Genomic DNA, 16,837 nt, shown 5'->3' with positions numbered 1-16,837 from the left:
AAATTAGATTATACAATTTCCAAGAAGAAAAAACTAGAAAATTATAGGGTAAGAGTTATGATGTGCGGCGTAGTTGGAAATTTTGTTTTCTAAAGTACATTTTATGACTGTAGGCACTTGACTTTGTTGGTTTAGTTTATAGTAACCTTTCTAGCTTTGAATATATGCTTCAATATAGTTAAAAGTAGGCAATGTGATCTTATCATTAAAACTTATTTTTGTATTTCATTTTTCATACTTTTTGTTCATATAAAGGAAGTTAAAAATATTATATTTCATTTCATGCTGCTATGTCAGGAGCGTGATATTGATATGAAGAAATGATTTTTTGGGTTAATACAAATTAGGCACATCCCTCCTTTACCACGGAGAGGACGTTTAAGCTTTTTTCAATTAATTTGGAGGGAGGGGGTATATCATGTTTGGTGCCAAAAATTTACTTTACTGTCTTCAAAATTCTTAAGACTTGTAGAGAACACAGTAATAGTGTCTGACTGATTATGACGTAACAAAAAAATTTAGCCAATGAGAGGCCGTTATTGACCAATGGTAAAATTTATAGTGGTCTCTCATTGGCTAATTTTTTTTGTTACGTCAAAATCAGTCAGACACTATTACTGTGTTCCTTGTAGATGACCAAAAGTATAAATGCAGCTGTCTGGCGGCTTTGGCGGTTATAGGATGTAATAGACTGATGCCATTGGTGGCTCGATGCCTGTTGTCCTCAAAGATTGGCTGTCAGTTGCTACTGAAGCACAGCTAAAAAAAAATTAATTGCAGGCATAAAATGAAAATTAGGATAGCCACGTATAATGTCCACGGTTGGGTTGATGAACAATTTGATAGTAACTTAGACAGGGTAAGTGTTGTAGTGATAATTTATTTAAATATCAGAAGAGTTCACTGTTTTTCATTAATATCATGATTAGGGTTGGGCCGGATATCCGGTGTGGCCGGATATCCGGCCGGATATCCGGCCATTTTCAATATCCGGCCGGATACCGGATATTGAAACTATCCGGCCGGATATCCGGCTCTATAATTTTTTATACTTTACACCAAAAATCTCTGCTTTTTAAAATCTTTAATAACTATAATTTTCTTATTATTGAAGCTAGAAGAACATTTTTTCTAAATAAGTTTAACTTTATGTAAATTTATATAAGATTTCTGAAGAAATTTTTTTTTCTACTTAAATATCTGGTAATTTGGCCGGTTATCCGGCCGGATATCCGGTAATTTGGCCGGATAACCGGATATTTGCCGGATATCCGGCGTTGTTCGGATATCCGGCCGGTTACCGGATATCCGGCATTTGAAATCAGCCGGATATCCGGTATCCGGTATCCGGCCAAAAAAGTATCCGGCCCAACCCTAATCATGATCACTAAAGAAAAATGTTGGCAAAAACCACCCAGCAAGTTTCGGAAAGGGTTACAGGATCAATCTAAATTTATAGGCTTAACTGTTACAGAAATGAGAATGAAAAAATCCAAGCAGAAGGGCGCTACAAGGGTGGTTTACATACATGATAATTTTGGAAGATCTACCTTTTTCCACACACCCCCCCCCCCCCTCCACCCCCCAAGAAAAAACACATGCATAATATGATTATACATCCATCTACTTTCAAATTTGATTAAATTTTTCTGGCTTAGCCAGCTTTTTATTTTGGTGTACTTTAATTCAATAATTATTTTATGTATATGTAAACTATTTCCTCCAAAAAGAACATTGCTGCAAATGAATGACCAATTATTTTTCAGGTCGTTGAGGTTGTGACTGAAAATAATCCAGATCTTTTATGCTTACAGGTATAATTTTATAATACTAAAATATCTATCTATCCTGTTATATAAAGTAGCAAGGTTTTTTTGTCTGAAGATTTCAAAAACTACTGAACTGATTGAGTTCTCCATTTTATGAAAGCTTCACATAGATAACAGGATGGTTTTAGGCTTTTCTGTTTCTAAATTTCATCCTTGGGATGGTTTTAGGCTTTTTTCTGCCTCCTTCTCACCTCTTTTAGTACAGGGCCCTTAGATATTAAGGAACATCCACTAGTCCTTATATAAAGTAACAGGCTAGGATGTCTGTATGTGTGTCTGTCAATCAGGATCTCGCTATAGCCCCTGAACCTATAAGATTTGCTCTTTACAGGGAAGCTTCCTATATGTCCAGGGAAGATTTATATCTGTTTTGGGGGAAGGTAACTCAACCATCCCAAGGAGTCGCCCCTAGAAGAAATACCCATAATCAAAAAGTGTTTACTTTTTTTATTCTAAGATTAAAAGATTCTAATTACCAATGACCATTTACTTTACTTGTCTCTGTTTAGCTGATATTATTATTTTTAGTAGCGAAGCTACTCTATAATTCACTTTGTCCGTCCGTCAGTCAGTCCGTCCGTCCGTAACGCTATGGGGGAAATGGGATTTACTCAGCTCCTATAAAAGATAGAATGCTGAATTTTTTTGACAACATTCCCATCATTAAGGAGCACAATTGACTATAAAACATCATTGGCGTTCGGACCGATTTTTGGCAGGTTTTAGGCTATTTTAATATTTTTCACATTTTTCTCCATATCTTCAGTGTTTATGGTCCGATTTTCAAAATTTTTTCAGTTACAGATATCAAAATTAAATTTCCCGTCGTTTAAAGGAACAACCATAAGGGCCAGACTGCCTCTTTAGCAGGTTTTAGGCTATTTTTATATTTTTCACATTTTTCTCCATATCTTCAGTGTTTATGGTCCGATTTTCAAAATCTTTTCAGTTATAGATATCAAAATTGAATTTCCCGTCTTTAAAAGAAAACAATCATGATGGCCAGACTGCCTTTTTAGCAGGTTTAAGGCTGTTTTTTATATATTTAACATTTTTCTCCATATCTTCAGTGTTTATAGTCCGATTTTCAAAATTTTTCAGTTATAGATATCAAAATTAAATTTCCCGTCTTTTAAACAAAGTAACCATGACTGCCAGACTGCCTTTTTGGCAGGTTTTAGGCTATTTTTATATATTTAACACTTTTTTCCATATCTTCAGTGTATATGGTCCGATTTTCCAAATTTTTTAAGTTAAGGATTTAAAAATTAATTTTTTTGTCGTTTTAATAAAACAACCATGACGGCCAGACTGCCTTTTATCAGGTTTTTGGCTATTTTTTTATATGTTTTACATATTTCCCAATATCTTTGTTTTTTTTTATGCAATTTTCAAACTTTTATGAGATATCAGTAACAAAATAATCTTTCCCATTGTTATGAGCATCTTTAATATAATTTACTTTGACCATCGTCATCATGCAAAATAAAACAAGGTTTCATGTTTATTTTATCCAATAAATCTATTCTTGATTTTAGTAAAAACCTTTTAAATCTACCTGTACGTATTCCCATCAACGATTTTTTGTGCTTCGCTACTTATGGATGTTGTCATCCTTGTTATTAATGTGCTTTACAACAAATGGATGTAGTCATCCTTGTTAATGTTTTGGCTTTATACATGTTGTGTTGAAACAAAATGTGGCGGGACAAAGTGTCTCAAAATCAGCCATGTGACGTCATACAAATAAGGAATTATTCCATATCTTTTTCAGGAGTTTTCTTTCCCACTTCTCCTCTCATCTCCCTCATTTTTATGACGTCTCGTAGCTGATTTTTTAGACACTTTGTACCGCTACAACAAAATATTTAAGGAGGTGTACCCTTGTTGGGAATTGCCATGCCTGCTGGAGTTTATGAGGAAGACGACCTTTACACAAATCATAAGGTATTCTTAATTTATACAATTACAAGGAATCAGGTGACGTGAATCAGCATATTAATTCTATTTGAAAATTATGAAAATTCGGATATTTTTGTGGCGTAATTTTGGTGTAAAATTTGTTTTGTACTGTAATTAAAGGGAATTGGGTTGTTTGTCAGAATCTTGATCCCTTGTCCTTTCTTGAAATAAGCATCCAAAAAAATATTATACAGATCAACATCTAGCAGTTTCTCTCAATTGCTCCTATCATTCATTTTTATTTAAATATTTTTTTGTAATTGGCAATTTTCTAGCTATTAGACTTTATTAAAGTATTAGATAATATTTAAGAATATTTAATTAATGGTATAAAAAAATAACTCTCTGTATTAGGTAGAAGGATAGAGGAAAAAGAATTTCCTTGAAATATAAAATTGTGCTTATGGAAGTTTGTAAATATTAATTAAATCTTCATTGTAAATCCCTTGATTTAGACATAATTTCGCATGGGATTGGATTGGGAAAAATTAAAAATCAAGTAATTATTTAAATGTAGTAGTAAAGCTTCATGTTCATATCATAAACTTAAAACTTCAATTTAGATGGGGAGAATGTGCAATCCTTAGTAAATCAGGCTTCAGTATGACAGAGGTTGGGCTGGATGGACAACTCGAAGAGGATGGGGGGTGCTACCACCACCTCCTCACCCCTGCCCCTGGATATAAATACAATAGACCGAGGTGCTCATAAAATTTTTAAATAAGATAATTTTATACCAACTAGTAGTTAAGCCACTTGTATGTAGTATATAAACAAGATAAGTTTTCATGAAGACTTATGCATTTTTAAATGAAAAAAGATAACTGTTCTTTAGGGCCAACAAAAGAAAAAAATCAAGCTATACACCTGTTACTGACGTCTCTGCGCACAACTGGCATTGAAACCATACATAAAATATATACATATATATACTAGAGGCTGCGCACTTAGAATCTAGGTGCTCTATATTCGAAGGGATATGGAAGGGCAGAAAATGGCCCAAAACCATACATATAGCCTAAAACCATCTCAAGCCCTGTCAAAAGCTTCACTGTAAAGCCAATGGTTAGTGAGATCCTTCGCTACATACAAAAAAAGAATACTACTTTATATATTAGGAATAGCCACCTCGCCCCTAGCCTCTAGGGGCTATGCCCAAAGAGGTTTGATCAACCTTAATTTTTCATATTTTAGATTTAAAAAGAAAAAGTAAAAAAAAATTTGAGGGAGAATTTTTTTGTTTTTTTTATTTTGGGGGGTTGGGGGGTTGGGGTTGTCCAATCCCCCAAGAAAATAGCTTGAAACCACCACAGGACCAGTAGGTATATTCCCGGAAGAGTAGATCCTAATCGGATCAGTGGTTACTGAGATCTTAAGCTTCAGACAGACAGAGAGACCGACAGACATCGTTCAACTTTGTATCATAGATATCTATTTTTTCAGGTACACTTGTGTGAGAGTTGACATTGCAAGTGGCAACAAGAACAATATTATTCCAACTTTCTATCTCAACTGTATTCATCTTAGCCCTAAGTAAGACGAAAAGCAAATTAGGCTCGGCTCGGCAGCCATGAGTAAGCCGCGTGTAAGCCTCAATGAAATAGTCAAATTATAACATCCAGTAGGAGAGGAGGGTTGGGGTAAAGTGTTATTTTAGCTAAAAGTTTCACTTTTTTAAAGTACATGATAATCTGGTGTAAGATCCAAGTAATATACTAAATCCATTAAAAAATTGTTTAGGTATTCAGATCTGAGAAATGAAGAGATAAAACAGATTAGATCAGACTTAACCCCTCTATTCATCGATAGAGAATCTCAGGTTAGAAAACAAACAAACTGATTATGATTAACTCTGTTTGTCCTCCCCCCCCCCATTTTTTTTGTATTAGAAAAATTGGGGGGAATTTCAGTCTTTAGGTAATATCTCTAAGGTGGGGTGTCATACTCCTCTCCTTTAAAATAACATTAATTTCCTTCCCTGTACCAATATGAAACTTCCTGAAAATTGTTCAACGACCTGTGCAGTCCTTTAGGCGACCTTGCGGTCATACATTACATACAGAGAGACATACTGTTACTTGAGTATTAGGAACAAAACCTATAAAAATCAAATATTTTTTACTAATAAATAATAAACAATTTTTAAAGGTATGGTTAGGAGATTTTAACACACTTACAGAATCCGACTATTCCAGCCAAGAATGGGATCAAATTGTTAAGGTAAAAAATTGTTTTGTTTTTTTCATTAGTAAAATACAAAAAAAAATATTGTATTGAATTAATTTGACCAACAGCATAAACTTCTGGTACTCTGTAAATTACCACATTAGTATCTAAAAGTAAACAGATGAACATATATACCACTCTTAAGAATTTGAGACAATAAGGACCAAAATTTTATGGAAACATTCGAAAATAATCAATATTTCTAGTATGGTTTTGCACTGTTGATACAAGCCTACAAGGGCTTAGGAATTTTATACTTAGTTTTCATAATCTATGTATATTATCACTGCAAATCGTAGTGGGTGATTTTGTCCACCTGTTTTCTTACTTCCTATTTTTGTAACCCACTTAGATAAATTAAACAATGGCTGCAAACCTTCATATTTTTTTGACTCATGATTGATAATTTTTATATTCAGCAAAGAGTTGACAATGGAAGACAGCATCCTTGTAATAAAGTACCAAATGTAAGTAAAATAATTGAGTAGTGGTAGGTCACAATGCTAAATTTGTTTATTTATTCCAGTCAGGTTGGGTTAAGTTATATTTGGTACTTGTTAGCATGTTGTAGGGTTAGAGCACCGCAGGTATAGGCCCCGTAGGGTTATGACACTGCTGGTACAGGCACCACAGGTTTAGAGCCACCCGCAGGGTTTAAGCACAGGTAAAAACACCCACCAAGCCACCCTAATTTTTGATTTATTTTAAAAATGAGTAGATGGAGGTATAAGTTCTCAGCAGGCACATTATGTGAATGCACCCAGGATTCTAAAGGGATAATACAATGGCCGATAAATTTATGTAAATCCCCAATGATATTGTACAAATTTACCCCTTCTGTAGATTACATTTAGTGGTTTAAATGTTAAAGCTTCAACATTCATTAACGTCCCCAAAGTTGTTAAACCATCGAATAAGAAAGCGTTATTATAAAACTTTGGGGATATTGATAGAAAGCTTTTTATGCATGAATTAAATTTACATGTAATTTTTTTAAGGAGATGAATAAGATGGGATTTAGAGACTGCTGGATAGAGGCAGGACGTCCACTCCCCAGAGAAACTAGCAAATTCAATACAAGGTTAGGTTCTATTCTAAATAGCAGGGCCTCAAAAATAATAATAATCAGTCAAGGTAAAGAAAATATTATATATGAGATTTGAATACGATTTGAGTCTACAAAATCATCTTCTATTTGAATTTTATTTGCAAGTTTACTACAAATTACAAAATATTAACAACTATTTAAAAAACCTCATGTTGCTCTTCTAGATTCATGAAGGGTTTAGTTAAGGTTTTTAGTTCTGCTTTTCACTGACTTAATTTTACGTATTTCAGATCATTTTTAGGATAATTCAGTTTTTTACATTACATTTTGCAACTATTTTATATTTTAGGGTTGATTATGTGTACTGTTCTACTGAATTTCTATCTACCTGGCAGCTGGAAGGTATCAGGCATCATGTTTCCCAGGCTTCAGATCATAATCTGGTATTGGCAGAATTTTCCCTCCTCAATTGAAAGAGTTTAAAACAGGGGCGTGCAAAATGGAAGTGTATCTTCCCCCCTGGCAAAATTAAGGTGGTGGATAATGCACCCCTTTACAAGTTTTTACTTTCCCCTATAACACCCAAGGGGTTTGTTAAGGTTAAATAATAAATACGTCACAATCTCATATGTTTAAGGGAGGGGTTGAAAAATATGGGCGCTTTTTGACCTTTGAAAATGTTGTTCATTTAGAGGGAGGACAATTAGCGGGGGGGGGATAGATAAAGTAGATACTAGATAATCTTAAAGGACACTTAAATACAATTACACCCCTCTTGTGGTTTATAATACACCCACTCGGTTTTGGTTTGAGTAAGGTGTCAAAAAATCGCTTCACGCCTCCATCCCTGCCAAAATCATGTGCACGTTACTGTTCTAAAACAAAAATTGTCTCAAATTATGTTTAAAGAAAATACACAAATATCCATTTGATGCACAGCATCAACAATTTCAAATTTGAAGGAATGTTTTGTAAAAAAATATGTTCTCAACTAGAGCAACTCACAAAAAAAGAGGAGCTAAATTTAATTAAAAAAAAACAGTTATCAGCAAAAGAATAATGATTTCAAGTATAAGTTTATTTAACAGTTTTTGCAGCAGTTTTAGTTATTATTGGCAAGTAACATGTAAGTTTCTCTGTAAGACGGACCCTAATTTTAGAGTAGCTGCGATACTTGTAGAGAAATTAATATATTCCAAATCTCATTCCATTATTGTACTAATCTCAAAAAAGTATGTCTCATTTAAAATTGTTCTCATTCTATATAACCATAGTCAATACTAATGTAATTAAAGGGAATAGTTCTAAGTTGTGCATTTAAGTAATAATCCGTTATTAATTTTGCATCTGCTGGATAAAAACCGATTCTCTGCCATACTGAAAAATAATAAAATTGATACAATTTTTGTTAACCTAGACCTTCAGCCCCTCTAGGCTAACCAAACTGGTTTTAATCTTATATTTTTTCATTTCTATATCCGCGGAAAGCTGTTTATAATACGATGAGACCCCTAATTCTAATAATTTTTTATATCAATATACGCGGAAATCTGTCTATAATACGAATATGATATGATCCCTAATCATTACATTTCGAGGAAATACCCTTTAAAGTTTCGAGAAATTAAAAATGAATAATAATTGTAACACATCTGTACCAGTTAATGTAATGTGATATTATCTTTCAACTATGTATGCTTCCAATAAATATATATATTGAATATGAAAAATAAACCTTTATTTTGCTTCCTGTTCAGTCATTTAGATTTAGAGTCGTTGAAATGGATTGATAATTAACAATTTAGCCAAGGGACCCCAAAATTAATTTTCAGGTTTTTCCGCCAACAAGAAACTTAACATGTAACATTAAATCCTGTTAAAAACTGTGGCCCCATTTTTGCATGGCAGCTTGCAGACCTTTCATTTGCACCAACATACAGTTATGGCCTTAGAATATCTTATGATGATAAAATAAGTTTTATAAATCAAAATATTTTAATCTATGGGGTGCTAAATCGACGCTGGTACCAGTTTAGCGAGTTAGAGACAAATATATTTATTAGACACTCAGCCTAATAAAGAGAAACTACTAACTGGCTAAAATAATCCATGATCCATGAACTTACCCATCACCTCCCTTCCTACATGATGAGGGAAATGACCAATAAGTGATGTCCATATTAGCATTCAAAATTGAATACATTTTTTCCCCATAATATCAAGATATATTGTATATCCATATAATCATGACGGAACAACTAGGTGCTAGTATAGAGTAGCTACGTCACACACAACAAAAAACTAAAACCAGAATTGAACCAACAGATCATATATTTACAAGGAACACAGAAGAATAAACAACACAACGCAAAAGTAATCCAAATATTAAAATAAATGAGGGATGTACACAAACTACCCAACCTCTAATAAAAGCTAAAAGAGGTTGAAATCAACTGTTTCAATAGTTACATAAGTATAATAAATATTATTATCAGAATAATTTGACCGAGGCATTTTTTTTTCTCGAGGACTTATAACCTTTGTGTTATAACTGCCCCAGTCTATATCTAAAATGTCAAATGTAACTTGAGAAACTGTTCATATTTTTTACATAAATATGCTTCAAGAGCCAGAATACATAGGCTAAAGGTTCATTTTTTAGTGACACAATTTTTATATATTACACACAAGGGTTCAAAATACAAAATACACAAGATAGAAAGGGTAGGAAAAGATTTTGTTATATGATACATTGCATTTAGCAAGGAGAATCTGTAAGTTATGATAAATTTAAATACATAAAGTTAATATTAATTATTATTATACCACCAGACTGTATAAAAAGGTCTTGGTTCTTAACAAAAATAAATTAATTTATCACAGAATAAAATTTCAAAACTAAGGTTGTTTAAAGTTCATAACTGCATTTTTGTGAAAAATTTCTTAAAAGTCTTTTCCTTTTATAAAATTTAGTTTCTTTTTGCCTTTTTAAGCTTCGAGCATTTTATAACAAACAAATGCTTTTTTTTCAAGAATACTAAACATTACATAAAAACATAACTTTCTACATCTTTATGTAAAAATTATTAAGTTATTATGCTCATTTCTTAATTCTAAGATAGGAATATTATAAAATAATAAACTGATGTTCTACAAGTAAATATCCCATCAAACAAAAATTTATATTTAGAACCTTCATAGCTCAATAAAAGAGTTGATAATGATTTAAAGATAAAGCACTAGAAATAAGTACTTTTCATGTTGTATTTAATCTACTATGAAGATTCTAAGATAATAGTAAACACACTGGTTTTATCATGATATATGTACTGTACGTACGCACAATCAGTATTTACAATCCACATAACATTATAATATATTTTTAGATTTTTTTATAGTAAATATTCAATTTATAGATGTTGCAATAATATATAAATAATAAAATTTCTATAATCTTGTAAAATTTGTAGAGATGTAACATATAAATGGCTTCAGAACGCCATCGACTTGATTATTTCTGTATCATGCGCTATTATTACATATTATTTATTTACATATATTTTGTTTAAATAATCGTCATCACTGGAGCTGGTACACTTTCATAATAGATAGATAGACTTGTATATAACTAGTGTGCGGGTGCAGATTTACATTCCAATACTTGCACGTGATCTTCTTGTTGTTTTAGCGCAGATGCCGCGTTCTTTTTGTGTTATGAATGTGGAGTACGCGTACTTATAATGTTGTTGTTGAGAGCGCATGATTTCTTGATGACTCTAATTTTCGAAGATTTCCTAATCTTCTTGTGATGTTTCATTGAATGAATTATTGGATCCCCTAAAAATATCAAGAATAATATAAAGATTAAAGGTTGTTTTTAACGAAAATTGATATATCCTAAATATTCTTTAAAAAAAATAGTTTTCTTTAAATTGAGAAACAAGCATTTGTCAATCCCTAGTCTCTTGGTAAAGCAATGTTTTCCCAAAGGCAAACTGGGAAGAGAGGGGTCATCATCATCATTGGACTGTAAAGTACACTGGTAATTAAATTATTTTTTCTTACGTTTACGCCTATTAGGTATTTTATCCATTAAGACCCCTAGAAAAAAAACACACTGATTAGGTGCTATTTTTTAAAATAAAATTCTTAAAAAGTTGCAAGTACCTTTGGGATCTGTAGGACAACAGTGCGCGTACCCTGTCCAGAGCTGCTGACATTCACGTTCATCTGCCTGTCCTCGTCGTACTTCAGAACAGCACTTCCATAACCCTGGAACAACAAAACAAATGAATTGAGAACTTGTTTTATTCGATCGTGATAACGTTTAGACAGATTTTTTTGACATTACTGAGGTGAATTCTTTAAAAAAAACTTTTGCCTCACTAAAATTTTAGTGAGGCAAAATTATCCCCTCTAAATTTTTAGTGAGTCTCACTGATTTTAGTGGGGCAATTTTTTTTTAAGAATTCAACTCTGGTTACTGGTATCACGTTAAATTGTGTTTCAACTTCCTTAATACTGTTTAAACCAAAATATATAAAATAAAAAATAGTATAGTAAAACACAATATTGAGGTCATCAAAAACACTTTCTTCTAATAAATATTTAAATGAGAATTGAAGGCATTGTTAGAAATAGTCTATAATCCATTTAGAATTAATAATTCTCAATGAATGTGTATGTTTTGATGGCTATAACCTCCAATAATTTGCCTCTATTCTATTTCCTCAAGGCACAAATATTTTACATGTGTGAACTTTGCACTTGAAATTTCGCAAAATATGAGTAAAATTTTTTGCTTGCTATGCTAGAATTCCGCATGAAAAGTACTACACAACTATAATTTTCTTGGCTAGCACGTGGTCGTGGACAGGGATAAACAATAGGACAATCAAGGAAAACATTATCTTTCCACGTGTCAAATATCTGGAATTCTGGTAAGTAGGTGGGTTAGGATAGGAATTGCAGGTTTATTTAAGCGTTATTGTCCTAGAAATTGTTGTAGAAATCGGATGAGAAATATATGGAAATGAGATAAAAATAAAAGCAAAAGTTAGAAATCAAGTTAAAAAAAATTTGAGAAAAAAATATCTTAAAAGTGTGTGTGGGGAGGGGGGGGGGGGTTGTAGTCGAGTATATGTTAAAACCCAATTAATTTTGCGTTTCATTTGTTAATTAAGATTTGTTTCACGTTATATAAAGTTTAAATATTGCGTTTTTATTTTTCATATTTAATATAAAAATGAACAGATCTTAATTAATGTTATAATTGTATCTAAAGGTACGCCCCAAGAATATGGGCACATTTCTGCTTATAAAACGCATTAATAACAAGGATGACAACATCCATAAAAGCGAAGCGCTGAAACGGTAGGACAAAAGGACATTAACACTTATAGTGTCAGAACGAAATAATCAGAAAATAAATGTATAAGAGTCGAAGCAAAATTTTAAGCAAATTTGTTGAAAAACTGCTTGATACAGGATAATGTTTATGGACATACTTACATTTTTATGACTTGATTATAGAGTTGTTCGCTTATAACATTATACATTGTTGTCCCAGGAATCAACATACCAAAAATCAGATCAATCGGATGATTAGATCACATAAAAATTTGTTGTTAAAAAAGTAAAAAAATCAACATGTTTAAAATGGACGTACGGACATTCTTGTAATGATTATAGAGTTGCTACGCTTTTTAAATCGTACCTTACTACTAAAGGAATCACAATGCAAAGTTTGAAATCGATAGGACAATTCTAACATGCATAAATTAACGAATAAAAGCTATCTATCTCGGACGGACGTACGGACCGACCCTAATTAAAGAAAAGCTTCGCTTTTAAAAATATTTTTTTCTACGTTGTCGTAGTATTAACATGTGTTACTCCACTATCACAAAGGAGTTAAATCAATTAAAAAATGTTCACTTGTATAGCAGACCTATCTAGTTTTAAATTGGCGAAGATACCCTACAATGTAAATCTGTGCGTCTGTCTACAACAAGTATGAAATATGACACTTTGTTTATCATTTTCTACAATATCAATCAATCAATTTATAAAGACTGTTCCAATATTATATATTCTGATTAAATGTTTAAAATCTGCTTGTTCAAGAATTAACACATTTTTTTTTCTAAAAAGAGCCCCACTTTTGCTTATTATCGTCTATTTGATCTTTATATTTGTATTTTGAGTTCAGAACGACCTTGATAGATCCAGACATTTATGCACATTGCACAATCAACATATTTTTTTGGAGATAAAAATATGTTTAAAGAAATATGAAAGCCAAGACCAATTATCAACCATGAGGTTAATTCATTGTTATACTTTCCATCAAAAAATCATTTCAGGAAAAAAACACATATTTCTTTATTTTTCTATCAAAAAAAAATCTTGGGTACTATTTACATCTTACTGTTATTAGGAGTGAGATATTTGAAAAACTGATTTGAAATCTTACCATTGGAGGTGCATCCTGTTCAATCCAGGCCTTGCCCGACTCCTGCTTGATGATGGTAGCGGTCTGACCGCCAGGCAGAGTGTACAGAGTAGCATAGTCGTGGTCCATCTGGGGGGGAGAAACATTGCCCGCCATGTCCGGAGAGTGTGGGCTGGTGGTCACCGTCTCAATCGAGGCCGGCTCAACTTTCATCTCCTCCTAGAATAAAATAGAGATGTTTGACAATGACATACAACATGTATATAAGTTAAGCAGGGCGTCCAAGGGGAAGAGGGTGTTAGCCCCCCTCACCCCCACCCAAAAAAAGGTCCTTACTCCTAAATGTTTACTTGAAAGTTATTTTTACCTTAATTACCATTACGAGAAAATATCCTTTGACTATCTAAGTCTAAATAAAATTCTTTCCAAGAAAGAAAAAATCAATGCAAAGAAACGCACTGACAAACCTCATACTTCTTTGTTATATAAGACAAATTTTAACAAAAGTAATCACCTCATTTACGAAATCATTCAAATCAGCAATCGTGTTTGTTGTGTCCTGTGTAAACTGTAGCAGAGATCTTGACTGACCAGGAAGCGGGGGCATCTTAATAGCAGCCTAAACAAAATAAATTTTAGGAAAAATATTTGACTAACAGAATGTTAATAAGCAGGAATAAAAACTTTTTAGCCATAATATGGTTAAAATCCAACTCACAATTTATACCTATTCAATATTAATAGAAATAGATGAAAACTGGCAGATATGTCCAAAGAGGCCTCTAGGGACACTCTAGGTTGGGGGAGAGTGAAGTCGGCGCTCCCCAATTTTCGATTTTAGCTTTTAAAACGTCGTCTCTTTTACTTTTTTACAATAGAATCTACACCTTTAGGACAGGGAGTTTCCAACTAATTTGAGAATTCATCTAAATTGAGCAAGAGGGAAAAGAGAAAATGTACCTGTATGTCAATTTCTGGTTTAGCCTCTCCCTGGTCCGGGCTGAGACCAGGGATGAGGAAGAGAGCTGTAGATAGAAGTAGAACCATGAGAGCAGTGCTGGTCTGTCCATTCCTGGAACCACCTACAATTATAAAGATAGATTTATTTCACATTACAAAATAGCCGAGAAATATTAGGAATCTAGTCCCATCAATTTCAAAGTTCATTAAACATGCTGATTTTTTTTCTTTTGTGATAACACTTTTACGTATGATATATTATTTAATTCATCTTAGTTTTTGAAATCCTTATTCATAGAACAACAAGATACAATAATATAAAAGGAAGTATTTAAATACATTTTTGTTTAGACTAATATAAATTTATATTCTGCTTATTTAGTTCTGACGCTCTACAATTGTTTATATACGTTCGTCCTCCTTTTATAGCTTTGCATTCATGGAAATTATCATCGTTTTTTTTTAATTAATTACATATATTTTCGAAGTAATAAATAAAAAAAACAAGGATAATCATATTTACCTGAGACAACCATCTGGTGCAGACGACGTAGTTGGGCGGCAAGAGTTTTGTTCTGGGTTTCAAGGGCCTGAAATTTATTTATATTATAACAAGATTACGAAATAAGTGAAATTTGTATACTTGTCTATTTTTGTGTTGAAACTAAAAGTTATGGCGGTTTCCCAAGCACAGAAACCTCAGCCCCTTATTTTGAAATAAATTAAAAATAAGGGGGGAAGGTGATGGTGCTTTTAGTTGTTTGTTTCTTATTTCAGTTATGTTACTTTTAGTACAGGGTAGCTTAGCTAATGTAGGGCCCACGCAGGGGTTCAGTATCAGAAAAAAAAATTATTTTACGAGTTTTTTTAAATAAGGGGGAAGGGTTTTCTGTTTTCTTTAGGCACTGAGAGGGAAAGCATCCGTTTGTACTTACAACATAAGTTATTTTTTTTACTTTTCATATTTGCATAACATGTTATCCTTATACTAAAGTAACAGGATGTCTGTGTGTGTATCTGTGTGTCTGTACCGAAGGATCTCGCTAACCGCTGAACCGATCGGGTTCTCCTTAACAGGGTAGCTTCTCATAAGTCCCGGGAAGGTTTATAACTATTTTGGGGGAGGGTACCACCACCCTCCCAAGAGAAATGACAAAAAAACATTTAAAGTGCCACTAGAGGCCTCTAGGGGCGTAGCCGCTAGTACAATATAAAGTAACAATTGAATAATCTACTCTACATTTAAAAGAAATCTAAAACTACCTCAATCTTCTCTTTAAGTTGTTCATTCTCATCATTGCAAACTTTGACCCTGTCCTCCATAGAATCAAGATATTCCCGTTTCCGTTTCCGCGAGTCCTGGGCCGATAACTTGTTTCTAATCTTGCGCCGAATCTTCTTCAAATTTCTTTCTTCCTCCCTAAAACAAGATTTTATTAGATTTATGAGAACAAATATTGCTAGATTTATAGGTTTTTATATAGGAAAAACTATTTACTGAGATGCTGGATCATTTGTTAGATCTAAGGGGTCATATGAATAAATATTGTTAGATTTTTAGATTTTTTCGTTAAAAACGGCTCCAGCTCCGGACTAGCTAAAAATGATTTTTTAAAGTAATATTATAATTTGGCAACGGTCTATTTCCATATAATAAACTGAAAAACTATTGTTACTTAACAAATAGACACACATCCTTCTACTTTTATATAGCTTTAATCAAATAAAAGCAAAATATTTTATATTATTTATTTTATTTTATCAAATTCAATAATGAAAATAAATTTATATATTAATTTTAAGGTAGGAGCCGGAAGCGGAGCTGGAGCCGGAGCCGCATCAAAATCATACGGCTCCGACACCCTGGATAAGACAATGAATAATACATTTTTATTCAACACGTTTAGGTTTACTCATTCTTAGAAATACTACTTAAGCTTAAAACCAGAATTAATCATATTAATAAGTGGGTAAATTCTATATGAAAAAGTTATTCATTAGTCAGATTTCAAAATCTGTATCAAAACTTGTTTCTATTTACTAAAGTGAAATTTTCAAAAATCCCAAATTTCATATAAATGATATACGTATATACATATGGCTAATTCAGACAGGACTTTTAATGAAGAAAAAACACGTGGTAAAACTTTTCTATTGTATATATTAAAACATTTGTTATAACTTTTGTTTGCTTGATGTTAAATGAGTTAGGGGTTCGAATGTACCTTGCATTAAACACTTTCAAATAGAATAAAAATATTAGAAGAAAATATATTATAGAGCAGCTTAAATCCTAAATTCTAATGCATATATAACTAATAAAATCCCTACGTGTAACTATTATAATCTTCTTATATA

The 16,837-nt window shown here is 32.5% G+C and overlaps 2 protein-coding genes across 3 annotated transcripts in view; one reads left to right on the top strand and one right to left on the bottom strand.

The window, feature by feature from the left end:
• The window catches only part of LOC145334989 (uncharacterized), a 155,809-nt gene extending 147,350 nt beyond the window's left edge, over window positions 1-8,459 (top strand). Inside the window, exons 2-11 of the mRNA XM_080180646.1 lie at window positions 781-859; window positions 1,767-1,814; window positions 3,703-3,776; window positions 4,355-4,492; window positions 5,235-5,324; window positions 5,532-5,610; window positions 5,940-6,011; window positions 6,437-6,484; window positions 7,016-7,098; window positions 7,415-8,459. Of these exons, the coding sequence (XP_080036772.1) occupies window positions 788-859; window positions 1,767-1,814; window positions 3,703-3,776; window positions 4,355-4,492; window positions 5,235-5,324; window positions 5,532-5,610; window positions 5,940-6,011; window positions 6,437-6,484; window positions 7,016-7,098; window positions 7,415-7,538 (828 nt within the window). The 5' untranslated portion in view covers window positions 781-787 and the 3' untranslated portion in view covers window positions 7,539-8,459. The remainder of the gene's footprint in view (window positions 1-780; window positions 860-1,766; window positions 1,815-3,702; window positions 3,777-4,354; window positions 4,493-5,234; window positions 5,325-5,531; window positions 5,611-5,939; window positions 6,012-6,436; window positions 6,485-7,015; window positions 7,099-7,414) is intronic.
• A 919-nt stretch (window positions 8,460-9,378) lies between these two features.
• The window catches only part of LOC145334961 (uncharacterized), a 43,229-nt gene continuing 35,770 nt past the window's right edge, over window positions 9,379-16,837 (bottom strand). For both annotated transcript variants that reach the window (XM_080180602.1, XM_080180611.1), the window contains 7 exons: window positions 15,743-15,899; window positions 15,003-15,069; window positions 14,480-14,601; window positions 14,034-14,138; window positions 13,541-13,738; window positions 11,233-11,337; window positions 9,379-10,902 (listed from right to left, as the gene is read on the bottom strand). In XM_080180602.1, the coding sequence (XP_080036728.1) occupies window positions 10,891-10,902; window positions 11,233-11,337; window positions 13,541-13,738; window positions 14,034-14,138; window positions 14,480-14,601; window positions 15,003-15,069; window positions 15,743-15,899 (766 nt within the window). In that variant the 3' untranslated portion in view covers window positions 9,379-10,890. The remainder of the gene's footprint in view (window positions 10,903-11,232; window positions 11,338-13,540; window positions 13,739-14,033; window positions 14,139-14,479; window positions 14,602-15,002; window positions 15,070-15,742; window positions 15,900-16,837) is intronic.

The sequence above is a fragment of the Acartia tonsa genome, chromosome 2 (assembly GCF_053477335.1).
Source record: "Acartia tonsa isolate MP-2025a chromosome 2, ASM5347733v1, whole genome shotgun sequence".
NCBI classification, from domain to species: domain Eukaryota; kingdom Metazoa; phylum Arthropoda; class Copepoda; order Calanoida; family Acartiidae; genus Acartia; species Acartia tonsa.
The sequence above is the reverse complement of the archived record's forward strand: the minus strand, read 5'-3'. Positions and strand labels throughout refer to the sequence as shown.